General features: G+C 42.2%; 1 protein-coding gene across 2 annotated transcripts; it reads right to left on the bottom strand.

Annotated features, from left to right (window-relative positions):
• Positions 1-3,372: 3,372 nt before the first annotated feature.
• LOC121868196 (WSCD family member AGAP003962-like) lies at positions 3,373-11,693 on the bottom strand. 2 transcript variants are annotated; one of them, XM_042368505.1, is made up of 10 exons: positions 11,522-11,693; positions 7,945-8,020; positions 7,685-7,716; positions 7,023-7,100; positions 6,660-6,750; positions 6,222-6,358; positions 5,871-6,030; positions 5,156-5,247; positions 4,181-4,334; positions 3,373-4,022 (listed from the first exon to the last, which is right to left on the bottom strand). In XM_042368505.1, exons 1-10 carry the CDS (start codon positions 11,541-11,543, stop codon positions 3,809-3,811), a joined length of 1,056 nt encoding a protein of 351 aa, XP_042224439.1. In that variant the 5' UTR covers positions 11,544-11,693; the 3' UTR covers positions 3,373-3,808. The 2 variants fall into 2 exon arrangements, with proteins under 2 accessions (XP_042224439.1, XP_042224441.1); XM_042368507.1 differs by having other exon boundaries at positions 7,023-7,097.
• Positions 11,694-14,314: the final 2,621 nt, after the last annotated feature.

The following is a 14,314-nucleotide window of genomic DNA, read 5'->3' as shown; positions in this document are numbered from 1 at the left end:
ATGTAGTACCATTGTGATGAGTACATCGGTATCTCCTTTCACGTTGCAAAGCTTGATCGTTTGAATACACATTGATCAACTTCATCTTACCTGCTAGAACATAAACAAACACAGCTGCAGTTTATAAGATAATTGTATCTAATTATGTTTTATATTTTAATATTTTCTATTGAAAACAGCGTAATGAGGTTTATCATAACCTAAGCAACATTGCAGCTGATAGTATCTTGGTTGTGTAACATTGCAACCAGTTGTACAACATTGCGCATAATTGTAATAGATTGGTCAACATTGCAACCGATGGGTTTGGTTAATTTGGGTTCCCCTGATATCATCTTGACGTCACATGGGGTCTTCTGATGTCACGATGACATGTTTGTCATTATCCATGAAAGTGATATTCACACAATAGCTGTGATTAGGGCTGTTGTATCGCTCGTGCTACTGTACAGTACAGCAATCTTACATTTTGCTGTTACAGAGCATTTGCCAGTCATGGTACAGATTATTTAATTAATTTATTACATCCGAGGGGCGACAAGTTTAGTCACAAGACACTAATACAGTGGTGCCCGTGTCTCACAGAACACGCTATGACTTGTGATAGAGACATTGATGTGAGTTGAGGACAATGGGAGTTAGCACCCATCAAAGCGTGGGCAGCGTACAAGAATTAAATCTAAATTGTTATGTATAAGTAGGTGATGACAATGTGTTAAGTCTGGGTGCTGGTGGTAGAGTGGTACCGCTCTTGCCTTCGCAAGCGAGATGTCACGGGTTCGATTCCCGGGCCGGTGGAAGTTGTTTGGACATACTTCCTAGCCCCCATTAGTCCCTGTTCACCTAGCAGTAAAGTAGGTACCTGGTGTAAGTCGAAAGTTGCGAATTCGTATTCAGGGATAAGTTGTTGGAGCTTCCAATAACTTGATGACATAAACCATTGACTTTTCAGGCTTCTATGCCCTTGACTCTTCAGGCTTCTATGCCCTTAACTCATGAGACATAAAGGCAAGCATGAACTTAGCATGCTTCTCTGTTGGGCGCTGTAAACGCTTCTGTGCTTCACAAGGATGTAGGGGAGTGCCCAATAAAAAAAAAATGTGTTTAGTGACTCTCCATATGGTAGGAGGTCCCTGACAGTGGAACAATCAAGGCAATAGTGTTGAAGGAAAAGAAGTGCGGGTCATCCCCCGCCTCAGATACTTGCCAGATAGGTCTGTATCCTCACCCAAGGCGAGCAGAGACAATAATATCTTAAAGGTTCTGAGAGCTCATTGCATGGACTGTCAAAGGAATTTACCTTAAAGGGCAAGAGATAAGGTCAAATTTCTTTTAATTTTCACTTGACAATCTCTGAAACAAGGACTTTATAAATCTAGAACCAGAGAAAATGATACGTTCGTTGCAGGGGACATTCTCCTAATGTACTGCACCTCCCATATTACACGTTTACACACATATACTGTTAATACAAGTGGAGATAAGAAGCTTCTAATGTCATTCTTGGTTTATCCTTGGTTGATCAACTTACTGAGACCACGAAATAACCATGTGGAGCAATACCAGTACGGCTTTATGCTTGGGCTGCCGACGCTTCTGTTGCTGAAATCGTTCGAGAGAGCTCTAGGATAGGTATCTGAAATGCGTTGAAATCTCGACTCTGACCTTCCACTGATAAATCTAATGCCCCTGTAGATTCACTCCTCTCCATCTCCCACGTCTCGTTTCAGTCTGTCCTCATCCTCGTATTTTTTTTATATTCTCTTTGACTCTTTTCTCTCAGTTTATCCTTCGTTAGCTATTTCTACTCCTTTTATATCTAACCAATTCACTTTCAAACCCAGAGGAGAGAGCCAGGCTATTCCCTTTAAATACCACATTCGCCATCTAAAACCTTCACATTTTTGGAACAATCTGCCACTGCCAGAGTGTTTTGACAGCATAAAGTGTGAGCTGTTTCAAGACCAGACTTGACCAGCATTGGAGTAGGATAAAAGTAAATTCCGAGGGTCCGACTGTAGTAGACTGGTTCCCTGTTGTTAATATTTGTGGACAATAGGTATAGACCGACGGAACTTTTCCTGCTGGTCAGTTTATAGAAGAGGAAATAATTCGATATATTTTTTGTTGTTGCGTTAATTGTTAATAGGGACTGCATCTACATAATGTTAACTGCCTTTGCTAATAAGATAAAATTATTTATAGTGACTACCCCTCTTTAGTGTGCAGGTAATATTATGTTAGGACACTATGCACACGTTACGTAGTCACTAATATGCAAGTTAACATTATGTAACGTTTGTCACTGTAAGAATGTAACACTAAACAGGAAGTAGATACCATCTCAAGAACCGATTCAACATTTACATCACACACATACACACACACGGGTTCGATCCCCTGGCAGGGTGAAACTATGGGATCAGCAGTGACATAAGCAAGTTTGCCGATGACACCAAAATAGGGCGGCAGATTAATTCAGGGCAGGATGCAAATGCATTACAGGAGGATCTAAATAAACTGCAGGGGTGGTCTGAAAATGGCAAATAAAATTCAACACCAGCAAGTGCAGCGTACTTAATACTGGAAGAACAAATACTGATAATGTATACAGCCTTAACAACATCAACCAAGAGAAGTCGACTTGTGAAAGAGACCTAGGGGTACTTGTAAGCCCGGACCTACGGCCTAGAAAACAGTGCGTTAATGTTCTAAATAAGGCAAACAGAGTATTGGGTTTTATATCTAGAAGTGTAAGTAACAAGAGTGCAGAGGTCTTATTGCAACTATATCTTGCGCTAGTCAGGCCGCACCTCGATTATGCGGTTCAGTTCTGGTGCCCTTATTATAGAATGGATATAAATTCACTTGAGTCGGTGCAGCGAAGAATGACAAAAATGATTCCGGGACTTAGAAACCTTCCATATCAGGATAGGTTAAAGAAACTTAACTTGCATTCCCTAGAAAGACGAAGAGTGCGGGGAGATATGATAGAAGTATTTAAGTGGGTGAAAGGAATCAATAAAGGGGATGTAGATAAAGTTCTTATAATATCCGAGCAGGATAGGACTCGGAGCAACGGATTTAAGTTGGATAAGTTTAGGTTTGGGAGGGAGATAGGAAGAAACTGGTTCACAAATAGGGTGGTGGACGAGTGGAACAAGCTTAGCAACTTTGTAGCAAGTGCTGGAACGTTGGAAAGTTTCAAAAGGAGGCTAGATAGATTCTTGGATGATAGAGAGTGGTAGTAACTCTCGACAGGAGCTGCCATGCACAGGCCAACCGGCCTATTGCAGACTCCTTATTTTCTTATGTTCTTACACCATTTGCCTCTGTCTACCCAGCAGTAATTGGGGACCTGGATGTTAATCGATTTGCCTATATTATTCCGGGGTAATGGTTAGCCAGTGCTGTTGACGAGTTGTTCGGTCTTCTCGGACTATTTTTTGACACTGGTCACTCAGCTCGTTATCTCAGGGTGTGGTTGTTGTGTTGGCGACAACTTTTACACCTTAAACAAATTTACGCCTAGGTGGCCCTTGGGCCGACCATCCTCGTTACTCGAGGGGCAACCGTTGTGTGTGTGTGTGTGTGATATTTAATATAGAATGTTTTCCTCTCTGTCGGCTGCTGTCCCCCTCGTGTGTGTGTGTGTGTGTGTGTGTGTGTGTGTATGTGAGGAAGACAATTACCGAGGCTAAATTTAGTCGGTATAATATGTGATCTCGACCAAAGAAGGGTGAGCACAAATGACGTCACGAGCTCCTAGAGGTTCCGTTTTCTTTGATGCGTGAGCAGACCTTATATTCTATAGACTGGTCGGTACAAGGAACCCTTCGTAAACAGGAGGTTGGGGGTAGCCCAGCAGTAATAGGAGGCGGTTGACTCTCTTCACAGCACTGGTCATCCTCATCTTCTCGTCTTTCGTGAAGGGATCGAAGTTGCTGTTGTTGCCTGAACGCTTGAACGACCCTGTCAGGTGAGTGGAGACGCAGGCCATCCGTCCCTCGTCCTTCTGTACCCTGGGGAAGGAGAGGAGGAGGTGTTATTATGATGGTCTAATACAATGATACCCTGGGGGGAGGCGTGTGTATTTCTCTCATATTGGACAATGGCACTTTGCATATAACTATGGTATTAAACAATGATACCCTGGAGAAGCCAACAATAACGGTGTAACCTGAGAAAGTGGAGGAGATGGCGAAGGTGATGGGTGGTGTTCTGGAGGAGGTGTTCGTAGTGCAACACGTAGAGTGGGCCGGAGCTCCACAACAACCTGTCAGTCGTCACCTCCTCCCACAGTAACGTCGTCTCTGCCACAAACTGACGAAAACCTACGAAGAGAAAAAAGACTCGCGTGTACTCTGGGATAAGACACCGTATTACAAATATGGAATTCTGAATAGCTGGAATGTTTTGTTTGGGGGTTATTTGCACCGCGAACAATGAATGAGTGTTGATGATCATGGTGACATACAAGTACCGTGTTGTACCTTGAGTTCAGTCTTCTCACAAGACCTTTCTGAATAATTGAGTGTTAAAAACGTTCTTGGGTTAGACGAGTAATGAAAGTTGTTTGTAACATTTACTGTATACTCTTTTACTGTGATGGTCAAATATGTCACTAAATGTACTGCTGAAATAACAGATTCTGGACGAAATTGAATTATCTTAGGTGGTGTTTGTATGACGTGAAGACTTTGTGTACTGGACCATTAAGAACATAAGAATGGAGGAAACTGCAGCGGGCCTATTAACCCATAGTGGGCAGTCCTGTTTACACCCAACCCTTATTGCTCATATATCCACCCAACCTACGTTTGAAGCTGTCCAGAGTGTTCGAGTTAATGATGATGTTTGGTAACGTGTTCCACTCATCCACTACTCTATTTCCAAACCAATGTTTACCTATCTCGTGCCTAAATCTAAATTTGTGTAATTTAAAACCATTGTTACGAGTTCGCTCCTGGTTGGATAGTTTAAGTACCTCTGTTATATCACCCTTGTTTAACCCTGACTTCCATTTATACGCCTCGATCATATCGCCCCTCACTCTACGTCTCTCGAGGGAGTGCAAATTAAGATCCTTGACAAAACATTTTGTGTTTATTTACTTAGGTAATATGAGAGTAAGAAAAAGGATATACAGTCGTACCTTTTCCACCGAACATACTTGGTGATATCTGGGCTGTGTGTTTATTGTTCCTGGTCCTTGATGTGTAGAACTTCCAGTAGGAGATGATGGCTCTGTCGTGTGAGAGATGCCCGGTAAATGTAATCATGATCAGGACGAAACTAACCAATTGTTTCTTCTGACAAAACTACAAATACTTTCAGATGCTTAGATAAATATCATGAACAGAGAACTGAAACATCGTGATTTATATTTGAAGAGTAATGTCAGTAGAGTTCCACTATATTTGTTGTGAGGGGAAGTCTCTTGGGTCTGACACCTCGCTAGGGACAGTGTGTACACATCGCTCTGAATACTAAGCCAAGAGTTTTAAACACCCTTTTCAACAGAAGAGGGTGTTTAAAACTCCGGGCGTTACGCCCGTATTATTAAATAACATCTTCCCTTGAAGAGGTTCGTCGTGTTTCAACCCGAGTTTTAAATAAAATGAGTCTTGAGGGACACCGCAGTACAGTACTTAACGGGGTGGTGTGGCGGTAAAATTAACTAATTCCAATAAAATTAATTTATAATATTGGAATTAGTCAATTTTACTTAAGTACTGTACTGCGATATTTAATAATACGGGCGTTAGCCTTTTTATGATACACAAGGAGGTAGTTTGGCTGGCGCTGTACTCGACTGTCCTTATCTCCCGAACTGTGGAGACTTGCCGTTAAACGATGTAACTAATAACCTGGCAGGGTGACGGAGGAGCAGGATGGTGGGTAGATGAGGGTTGATGAGGGAGTAGCGCGTGAGTAGGTCGTGTTGAGGACTGCCGTAGACAGCACCACCGTGGGTCTTCTGCACCAAGGTCCTGCCGCTGCTGGGGGCCTCCATCTCTCCAAACATCCCTGAAGGACCACCAATAAGTCACTCTCATATATCCTCTTATTAATTTACCCCCCCCCCCCAAGTATCTTTATGATTTTGTGTTAGACTCCAGGAGGAGTATGTGGACGGGTGTGGGGGAGACCGAGAACAAGGAGTGGACTGATGCTGTTACAGAGGGTGGCGATCATACAGACAACACATCAACACTCACCAGCCTCGTAAAGTATTTTGTCTTTGTAAGCGGAGCCGGTGAAGACCCCTGTCGCTGACTCCAGCAGGTAGCGAACCCACGTGTTGCCAGAACACGGGAAGGACACCAGCCACACTCGCGCCACATCATGTCCGAACCTATTAGTGACAATCAACTATATTTGTTAAGAGAGCCTAGATACACCCTTTTGTTTTCCTATTCCTTATTTCGAGTGAGTGCCTACCGACACCTAAACACTGGGATCGGAGGTGATGGTAACCCTGAATGCTCGAGATTTACCAGCCTGATTCATCCAAACGTAACCTAACATCTGAAGGCTTAAACACTGAATTTTCCTCATAAGTGCTAGATCAAACAGTCTAGTGCAGCATAAATGTCCCCAAAAGTCAACCACAGAAGAAAGACATTACTACACCATCAGCAGTGACCTAGACTGACCTGGTCTCATAGTCGACACAAGGGCTCCCGGGGTCATCACCTTGCCAAGACCTCCAAGAAGCACCCGTCATGTCCAGTTGCAGTTTATCTCCTATAAAGAACAGATATATGACCACCGTGTTGTAGACCAGTATAAAGGGAAGGAAGGAAGGAGGGAGGGATGGTGATCTCAGTAAACACTTCAAGATACGACTCTCTACTCTCTCGATAGTTTGCAGCAAAAACAGTAGTTCACCAAAACAAACTATATGTCATAAAACTTATGTATAACGTACATACACTTAATACAGTTTCTATTACAACCAAAACTTACATTATCTTGGGTATACAAACAATGGTAAACAATAGAGCAATTTGACATACCCAATGGTCGCTTCACTCTGCTGTGTAGTGTGTCAGCGAGGAGTTGTACATGACACCCTCGTCCAACACATCCCTCTGCTGGGAGGAGTCTTGGATTTAGACTCTGTGTGTGTGTATGTATAGTGATGCCCTCTGTTGTCTAAATGTGTATAAAGTGGTATAAGAAATCTAAGATGACAAATATTTACTAATCTGTTGCCTATATTTCGTGTCACTTTTTTTTATCATGTATTCTATCTCAATCTTAACGCTACCTGGGGGTTAAGTTAGGTTAAATTTTGTTGGATTAAGTGTTTAATCATCAGGTGAAAAAACTGGGGCTAATCTTCAGGTAATACAACTTTTTTCCCACTGTTTCTACATTAGAACAAATACAATAGTGAACAAATAAGCATATCTGGCTTAATGGCTATTAGTGCGTCATTCACAGTAGAGAGAAATAAACCAAGTGACCAGGACACTTCGATACATTCACAATAACAGGAATATCAATTAGGGGATTAAACCCAAATATAACATGATCGAATCTCATCAAAATCGTGCACTTTCGATGCTCACTTGTCGTCCTCTATAGATGTAAGGATCCTGATAAGGTTATCACGCTAGAGTCTGGTTCTCGAATTATGTGTTTAGATTTCCCTCCAATAAAAATCACAACTTACCTGGTGGTGGTGGTCTGCCAGGGACACCGTTGCTGCAAAAAAAAAAAAAGACGCGTGTAAGATGCCCGTACCAACAACAGCAACAACAGTAAATATTTATCTGAACTAATGTTTATTATTTTCATTGAGAGAGAATGACAAGTATAAACTTCCGTTATTATCTGTCCTATATAATACTTCATTAAGCAAATGAAAATAAGGATATTGCTGAAAAGATGAATTAGACTTACTTACTGTAAATAAACATAAAACAGACTTACACGAAGACATATAAAGCCATCAACACACACGCCATCGCTACATGCAGGTGCCTCTCGACTCGCTTCTTCATCACACCTGTAACAAAACATTAATTACGACGGATTTTCTTTGTGATTATCCCACAGGGGGAGGGAGGTACGCTGTAGAAGACTTAGGGGAGGGAGGTACACTGTAGAAGACTTAGGGGAGGGAGGTACACTGTAGAAGACTTAGGGGAGGGAGGGAGGTAGATGGTGTTAAATCTGAGTGGGGTCGTGTAACCAGTGGGGTTCCCCAGGGGTCAGTACTAGGCCCACTCTTGTTCATAATCTACATAAACGATCTAGATACTGGGATCAGCAGTGACATAAGCAAGTTTGCGGATGACACCAAAATAGGGCGACAGATTAATTCAGGGCAGGATGCAAATGCATTACAGGAGAATCTAAATAAAATGCAGGGGTGGTCTGAAAAATGGCAAATGAAATTCAACACCAGCAAGTGTAGCGTACTTAATATTGGAAGAACAAATACTGTCAATGTATACAGCCTTAACAACATCAACCTAGAGAAGTCGACTTGTGAAAGAGACCTAGGGGTACTTGTAAGCCCGGACCTACGGCCTAGAAAACAGTGCGTTAATGTTCGAAATAAGGCAAACAGAGTATTGGGTTTTATATCTAGAAGTGTAAGTAGAGTGCAGAGGTCTTATTGCAACTATATCTTGCGCTAGTCAGGCCGCACCTCGATTATGCGGTTCAGTTCTGGTGCCCTTATTATAGAATGGATATCAATTCACTAGAGTCGGTGCAGCGAAGAATGACGAAAATGATTCCGGGACTTAGAAACCTTCCATATCGGGATAGGTTAAAGAAACTAAACTTGTATTCCCTATAAAGACGAAGAGTGCGGGGAGATATGATAGAAGTATTCAAGTGGGTGAAAGGAATCAATAAAGGTGATATAGATAAAGTTCTTATAATATCCGAGCAGTATAGGACTCGGAGCAACGGATTCAAGTTGGATAAGTTTAGGTTTAGGAGGGAGATAGGAAGGAACTGGTTTACAAATAGGGTGGTGGACGAGTGGAACAAGCTTAGCAACTTTGTAGTAAGTGCTGGAACTCTGGAAAGTTTCAATGGGAGGCTGGATAGATTCATGGATGATAGAGAGTGGTAGTAACTCTCGACAGGAACTGCCATGCACAGGCCAACCGACCTATTGCAGACTCCTTATTTTCTTATGTTCTTATAAGACTGAGGGGGGACAGGAGGGAGGGAGAAGAAGGAAAGGAAGGAAGGAAGTAAGGACCAACTGCACGTATATCAAAAGCAGAGGTGGGTCGCAAATTCCCGGATATAAAGACGTGTGGTTTGATGTTCAATGCCTTGTAGCTCAAGCGTCGTTATTAACGTGTCTCTTTTTTCCCCTCCCATCATCACGTAAGAGGACTGGAGGTTAACGGATACTACTTCCTGGGTGGAGAGTTATTTTTTTAATGGGGATAACAGAATGGTGGTATTTTATTGGTCGTTCTCGGGAGTCTTTCTCAATTGGCTTCTCCAGATAAGAGGTTGATTATATGGTGCCGTGTATTTGTAAAGGATGATTTTCTTGGGCGGTGCGTACAGTGATAAGTGGAGGTTATTGTACCGTAGAGGTGTGTAATGGTTGGGTGGATCTAATGACTTGAGTTGTATAAAGCAGTGTGGAGGAAGATAGAAAGGAGGAAAGAATGGGGAGGATTGAGAGAAGGGAGGAAGGATAGGGGAGAGAAACAAGAGTAGAACTAACCACTTCTGATAGTTGGCAACACGGGGAGATTAACGGGCTTGTTAAAAGATGCTTCTCCCAGTTTTTCCACGTTTCTTACGATTTTGTTAAGTTCTCGTTCTGTTGTTGCTTCCTCTCTGCTGGTTTGTTATTTTAATTATAAGGTTTTTATAGTTTGGCTGGATTACCTGAAGTTTAGACATCCCCGGCTTATTTCACCGGAAGATTAATCACCTCAGTTCATTTCACTTGAAAAATAGACTCCCAAGCTTGTTTTACTTGAAGAATAACCACCTTAACGATACCTGAGGGGTTACTTTAAGCTAAGTCAAGTTTAAGCTAAATTAGGTTATCGTGGTTAATCTTTACAGTATATAAAATAAGCTGGGGTGAGTAATATTCAGGTGATCCGTTTGGCTTCCAATCCTTGTCTTCCATTTCATCTTCGCCACCACCTCCCTCAGGAGTTCAATCACTAGCTTCCCGCCAGTGTTATTACCAAGTGCAGATACGGTGTGAGTTAGAGAGGTCTGTAACGGTTTATTTCAAGACGTGGCTCATTCCAAAAAGTTTTAATTTCTGGTGTGGTTGCGCTTCTTCCGCTTCGTGCACTCCTGTGTGTGTGCGTGTGCAAAGAGGAACGCACACTAAATATTGTGGTGTTCTTCACAAATTATATAGCGACTCTTAGGCAGAGCTTTTTTCCCCCGAGCAACGTGCAGTTCTCACAAAATAACGTACTCTATAGTTAAGAATCGGAAATGTGCGTAGATCAGCGTAAAGAGAAACCAACTCAATATATATATATATCTATATATATATATATATATATATATATATATATATATATATATATATATATATATATATATATATATATATATATATATATATATATATATATGTGTGTGTGTGTGTGTGTGTGCAAATAAATCACTGTAGGTGCGCGTGATCCAGGTATTTGCTGATAACCACAAGGAAAAAGAAAACACGAAGTTCCTAAGCGCTTTCGTGTAATTCACATCTTCAGGGTTGAGTACAGACTAAAATATATATATATATATATATATATATATATATATATATATATATATATATATATATATATATATATATATATATATATATATATATATATATATGCAAGTAAATAACTATAGGTGCGCGTGATCCAGGTATATGCTGATAACCACAAGGAAAAACAAAGCACGAAGTTCCCAAGCGCTTTGGCGTAATTCACATCTTCAGGGGTGAGTACAGACTAAAATAGAAGTGCAGAACAAGTTATATATATACAGAGGAGGGTGAGAACAAGTCCACAGTGGTCAGGTATAGGTAGTGACCCTACTAATCTTCACAAAAGCACCACAGCGGTCGGTAGTCAGGTCAGAGGGTAAGCTGACCCAACCTTCTCACCTGGTTACAAATCTTCTTAATTACGAAATTATCCAATTTATACATACCATTACTCAAATTCATGTTGACGGATTCGGTATGTTTAATGAGACTAGATTCTATTATGTTCCTACTGTAATTCAATTGACAGTCAGGTTAGGTTTAGTTGTTAAATTAGGTTAGGTTATGTTAGGTTAGATAATTTTTGGTTATGTTGGGTTAGGTCAGATTAGGTTAGGTTAGGCTAGGTTTTGTGAAGGGTGTTATCCAGCGTGCCATTACCAAACACTGGACAATAAAGATCATAACAAAGAACAGACCAACCTCTCGATAATAATTAAATAATCTTCAGTTCACTTTCGTTTACAAGGACCACAACACAACCACAAAAAATGTGTCTTCTCAGGGTGACATTCAACAGTACAGTACCTGCCATACTACGGGGGCTCATCTCTCTCTCTCTCTCTCTCTCTTGACCAGCAACTTGCAATCACAACAATTCCCTCCTTGGAGTGTGATTTGTGTGTGAGAAGCGTTTTCCTGATTACACTCAATAGTAGGTAAGCTCCTCTTCAAACTCTTCCTCTTGTCTTAGCTCTCACCAGACTCTGACTGACACTTACTTCCTGTATCGCTTCCTCTAAATATTGCCTGTGGTGCCCAACTTGTGGTGGAGTTGCCGTGTGTCACGTGTTGATTTATTTAATAATTTTTTTTTGTGAGTTAATTACGTTTATAAATTGTTGTTCTAATGGTTGGTAGTGACTGTTATTGATGGTGATGTACACTACACTGCGCTACACCTATACACTGACCACAAGACCTACTGATGTTATAATAACAGTACACTACAGCTGTGTGCGTGTTTCTTGTGACGTTCAGTGGTGATATTGTTACTCATTTTATATTTTTGTCGTCGGTACTGAAATTTAATATTGACACATTTCCCCCCATAACTACGAACACTTATTGGTCTTCTCTTGTGAACCTTATCAAGCACTTGCCCTGTTGTTATTATACTGTAGCTTACTGTATGTGGCCAGTTGTCAAATTCTCTTTGCTTGTCTATTATCTCTTTGCATGGGCTCACATACGTACGTACACTCGCAACAAAAAGTATCGGTGCATACTGTAGTGTGAACAATTTGAGACCAGTGACGCTAGGTATTGGGAAAGGCGAGTTGTTCCAGCCGTATGTTGGCAACCCTGGTCAAGTGAAACAAACCTTTATAAATAAGGTCGGGAAGTGATAAATAGACAGTGTGAAATATGAGGAGCCCCCTGTTAACAAAATTATTGGTGATACTTGTGAATATTGCCACAATAATTTATGCTACCAAATAAACCACTCAACCTGGTCGTCCTGAGGGGTGGTGCAGCGTGGACGGCCGCTCCGAGACCTGTCATCTGCAGCACCAGTTTCGAGGTATCGCCGAATCCATCGTGCAGCGGTGTTCCTGTGGACACCAACCCGCCGGCTAATATCTGTGACGCCGAACCCTTCGTTATGAAGGGCAATAATAGCTCCTCATGTTCCCTCTGAGGTTTCCATGTCGTTTGGCATGTGTAGATCTCTACTGCTTCATATTGCCTCTGTTTTATACCCAAGTTCACCGAAACCGAATCCTCGCTCATCATTCAGTCGACACAAAGCAACAATCCGAAAAGAAAAAACAAACACACTGATTGTCAGCCATATGGCAACACCAAGTGGGGGGGGAGGTTATGAGGATACACCTACCAACCTTCCCGACATATCACAGTGTATACGTATCGTTTCCGAAGTCGTCGATCTCACCCTGCACCGATACTTTTTGGTGAGAGTGTACATGAAAGATATCTCACACTCAGGATGGAGGTAGAATAAAAACTCACAATGCGTTTTCTGTATGTATGTATATATATATATATATATATATATATATATATATATATATATATATATATATATATATATATATATATATACTGTATGTACAGTGCAGTGCTAGGGAGTTGATGTGTGGTGAGAAGCTTGCTCAGAGGTCCTGTTGGGTGAGGAACTTTTTGAGGGAGCTGGTTGGTGAGGCACTTGTTGAGAGGTCTTGCTGGTTCAGGAGAGTAGATTAGAATGACCTCCACGATACGATACGAAGTCTTTAGTTAAGAGGTGAAAGAAGATTATTAGGAGTTGAAGGAAAAGTGGTGAAACTGAAATACAGTAGGAGTAGAAAGAATCTGGGCTCAACCAGATCGCTTCATCTTTCTTATTGGTGTTTTGTCTTTGTTCTGCTCCCTTGGGTCGTCAGACCTTTGTATTAATATTGGTTTATTTATATAATGCTGCTTATTATTATTATTTGTTATTGTTGGAGTTAGTGAGCCCGCCCAGGTCCTTGTGTAACTGGGAGGGTAGTCACATTTTTTTTTTTTTTTAGGTGTTAGTTAAGTGTTAGTTGTGTTAGTCTAAAGGTACACTGTATGGAGAGGCCTGCCAGGTTCTTAGTGGAGCTGGTTGGTCACTCTCATCTTTATTCCTCTAGTAATGACCTCCACAGCCAGGCCTACGCGTATTTATACAACTGCTCAGGATCAGAGACACGAGGTGTGAAAAGGTGTGAAATGTGCGGGGCCAGTCACCGTGCAGTGCGCGAGAGAGGACGGGAGCGCTGATCCTGGCTGAGACGTTGAAGCTCAAGCCTCAGTCGCGATAGTACTCCTCTGTCCGTACCTGAGACTTAGTCTGTCGACGTCGCTGGCTGTAAGCTGATTGGCTGGTAAGCCAATGGCAGGTGATCAGTCGGCAGTTGTAGGGGAGAGTATCCACTACAATACTCCCCCTCCCCTCCGGGCGCAGCAGGAGACTAGTTGTCGGCAGGGTTGTGCCCCACATGTGAGACATACCAGGCAGGTGTATGTACGACTCGGCCGCTACGGGTGACGACTCCGCCTAGTGACACAAAACCTGTGGGAGAAACAGAGGGAGAAGGAGGGTTGTGGATGAGAGAAGGTTGAACAGGCAAGGAATGTGGTGCTTCTCTTGCGGCAGGAGCAAAGTCCTCAGGGTCACTGGTTGGGGTGTCTGGGTCCACGTCAGGAGCAGGGGCCACATCAGGAGGAGGGTCCCCGTCAGGAGCAGGGTCTACGTCAGGAGCAGGGTCCACGACAGGAGCAGGGTCCACGTCAGCAGCAGGGTCCACGACAGGAGCAGTAGGTACCTGAGGATGAAAAGAGGGTGCCCAG

This window comes from Homarus americanus, unplaced genomic scaffold (assembly GCF_018991925.1).
Source record: "Homarus americanus isolate GMGI-L3 unplaced genomic scaffold, GMGI_Hamer_2.0 scaffold19318, whole genome shotgun sequence".
Lineage (NCBI taxonomy): Eukaryota > Metazoa > Arthropoda > Malacostraca > Decapoda > Nephropidae > Homarus > Homarus americanus.
The sequence above is the reverse complement of the archived record's forward strand: the minus strand, read 5'-3'. Positions and strand labels throughout refer to the sequence as shown.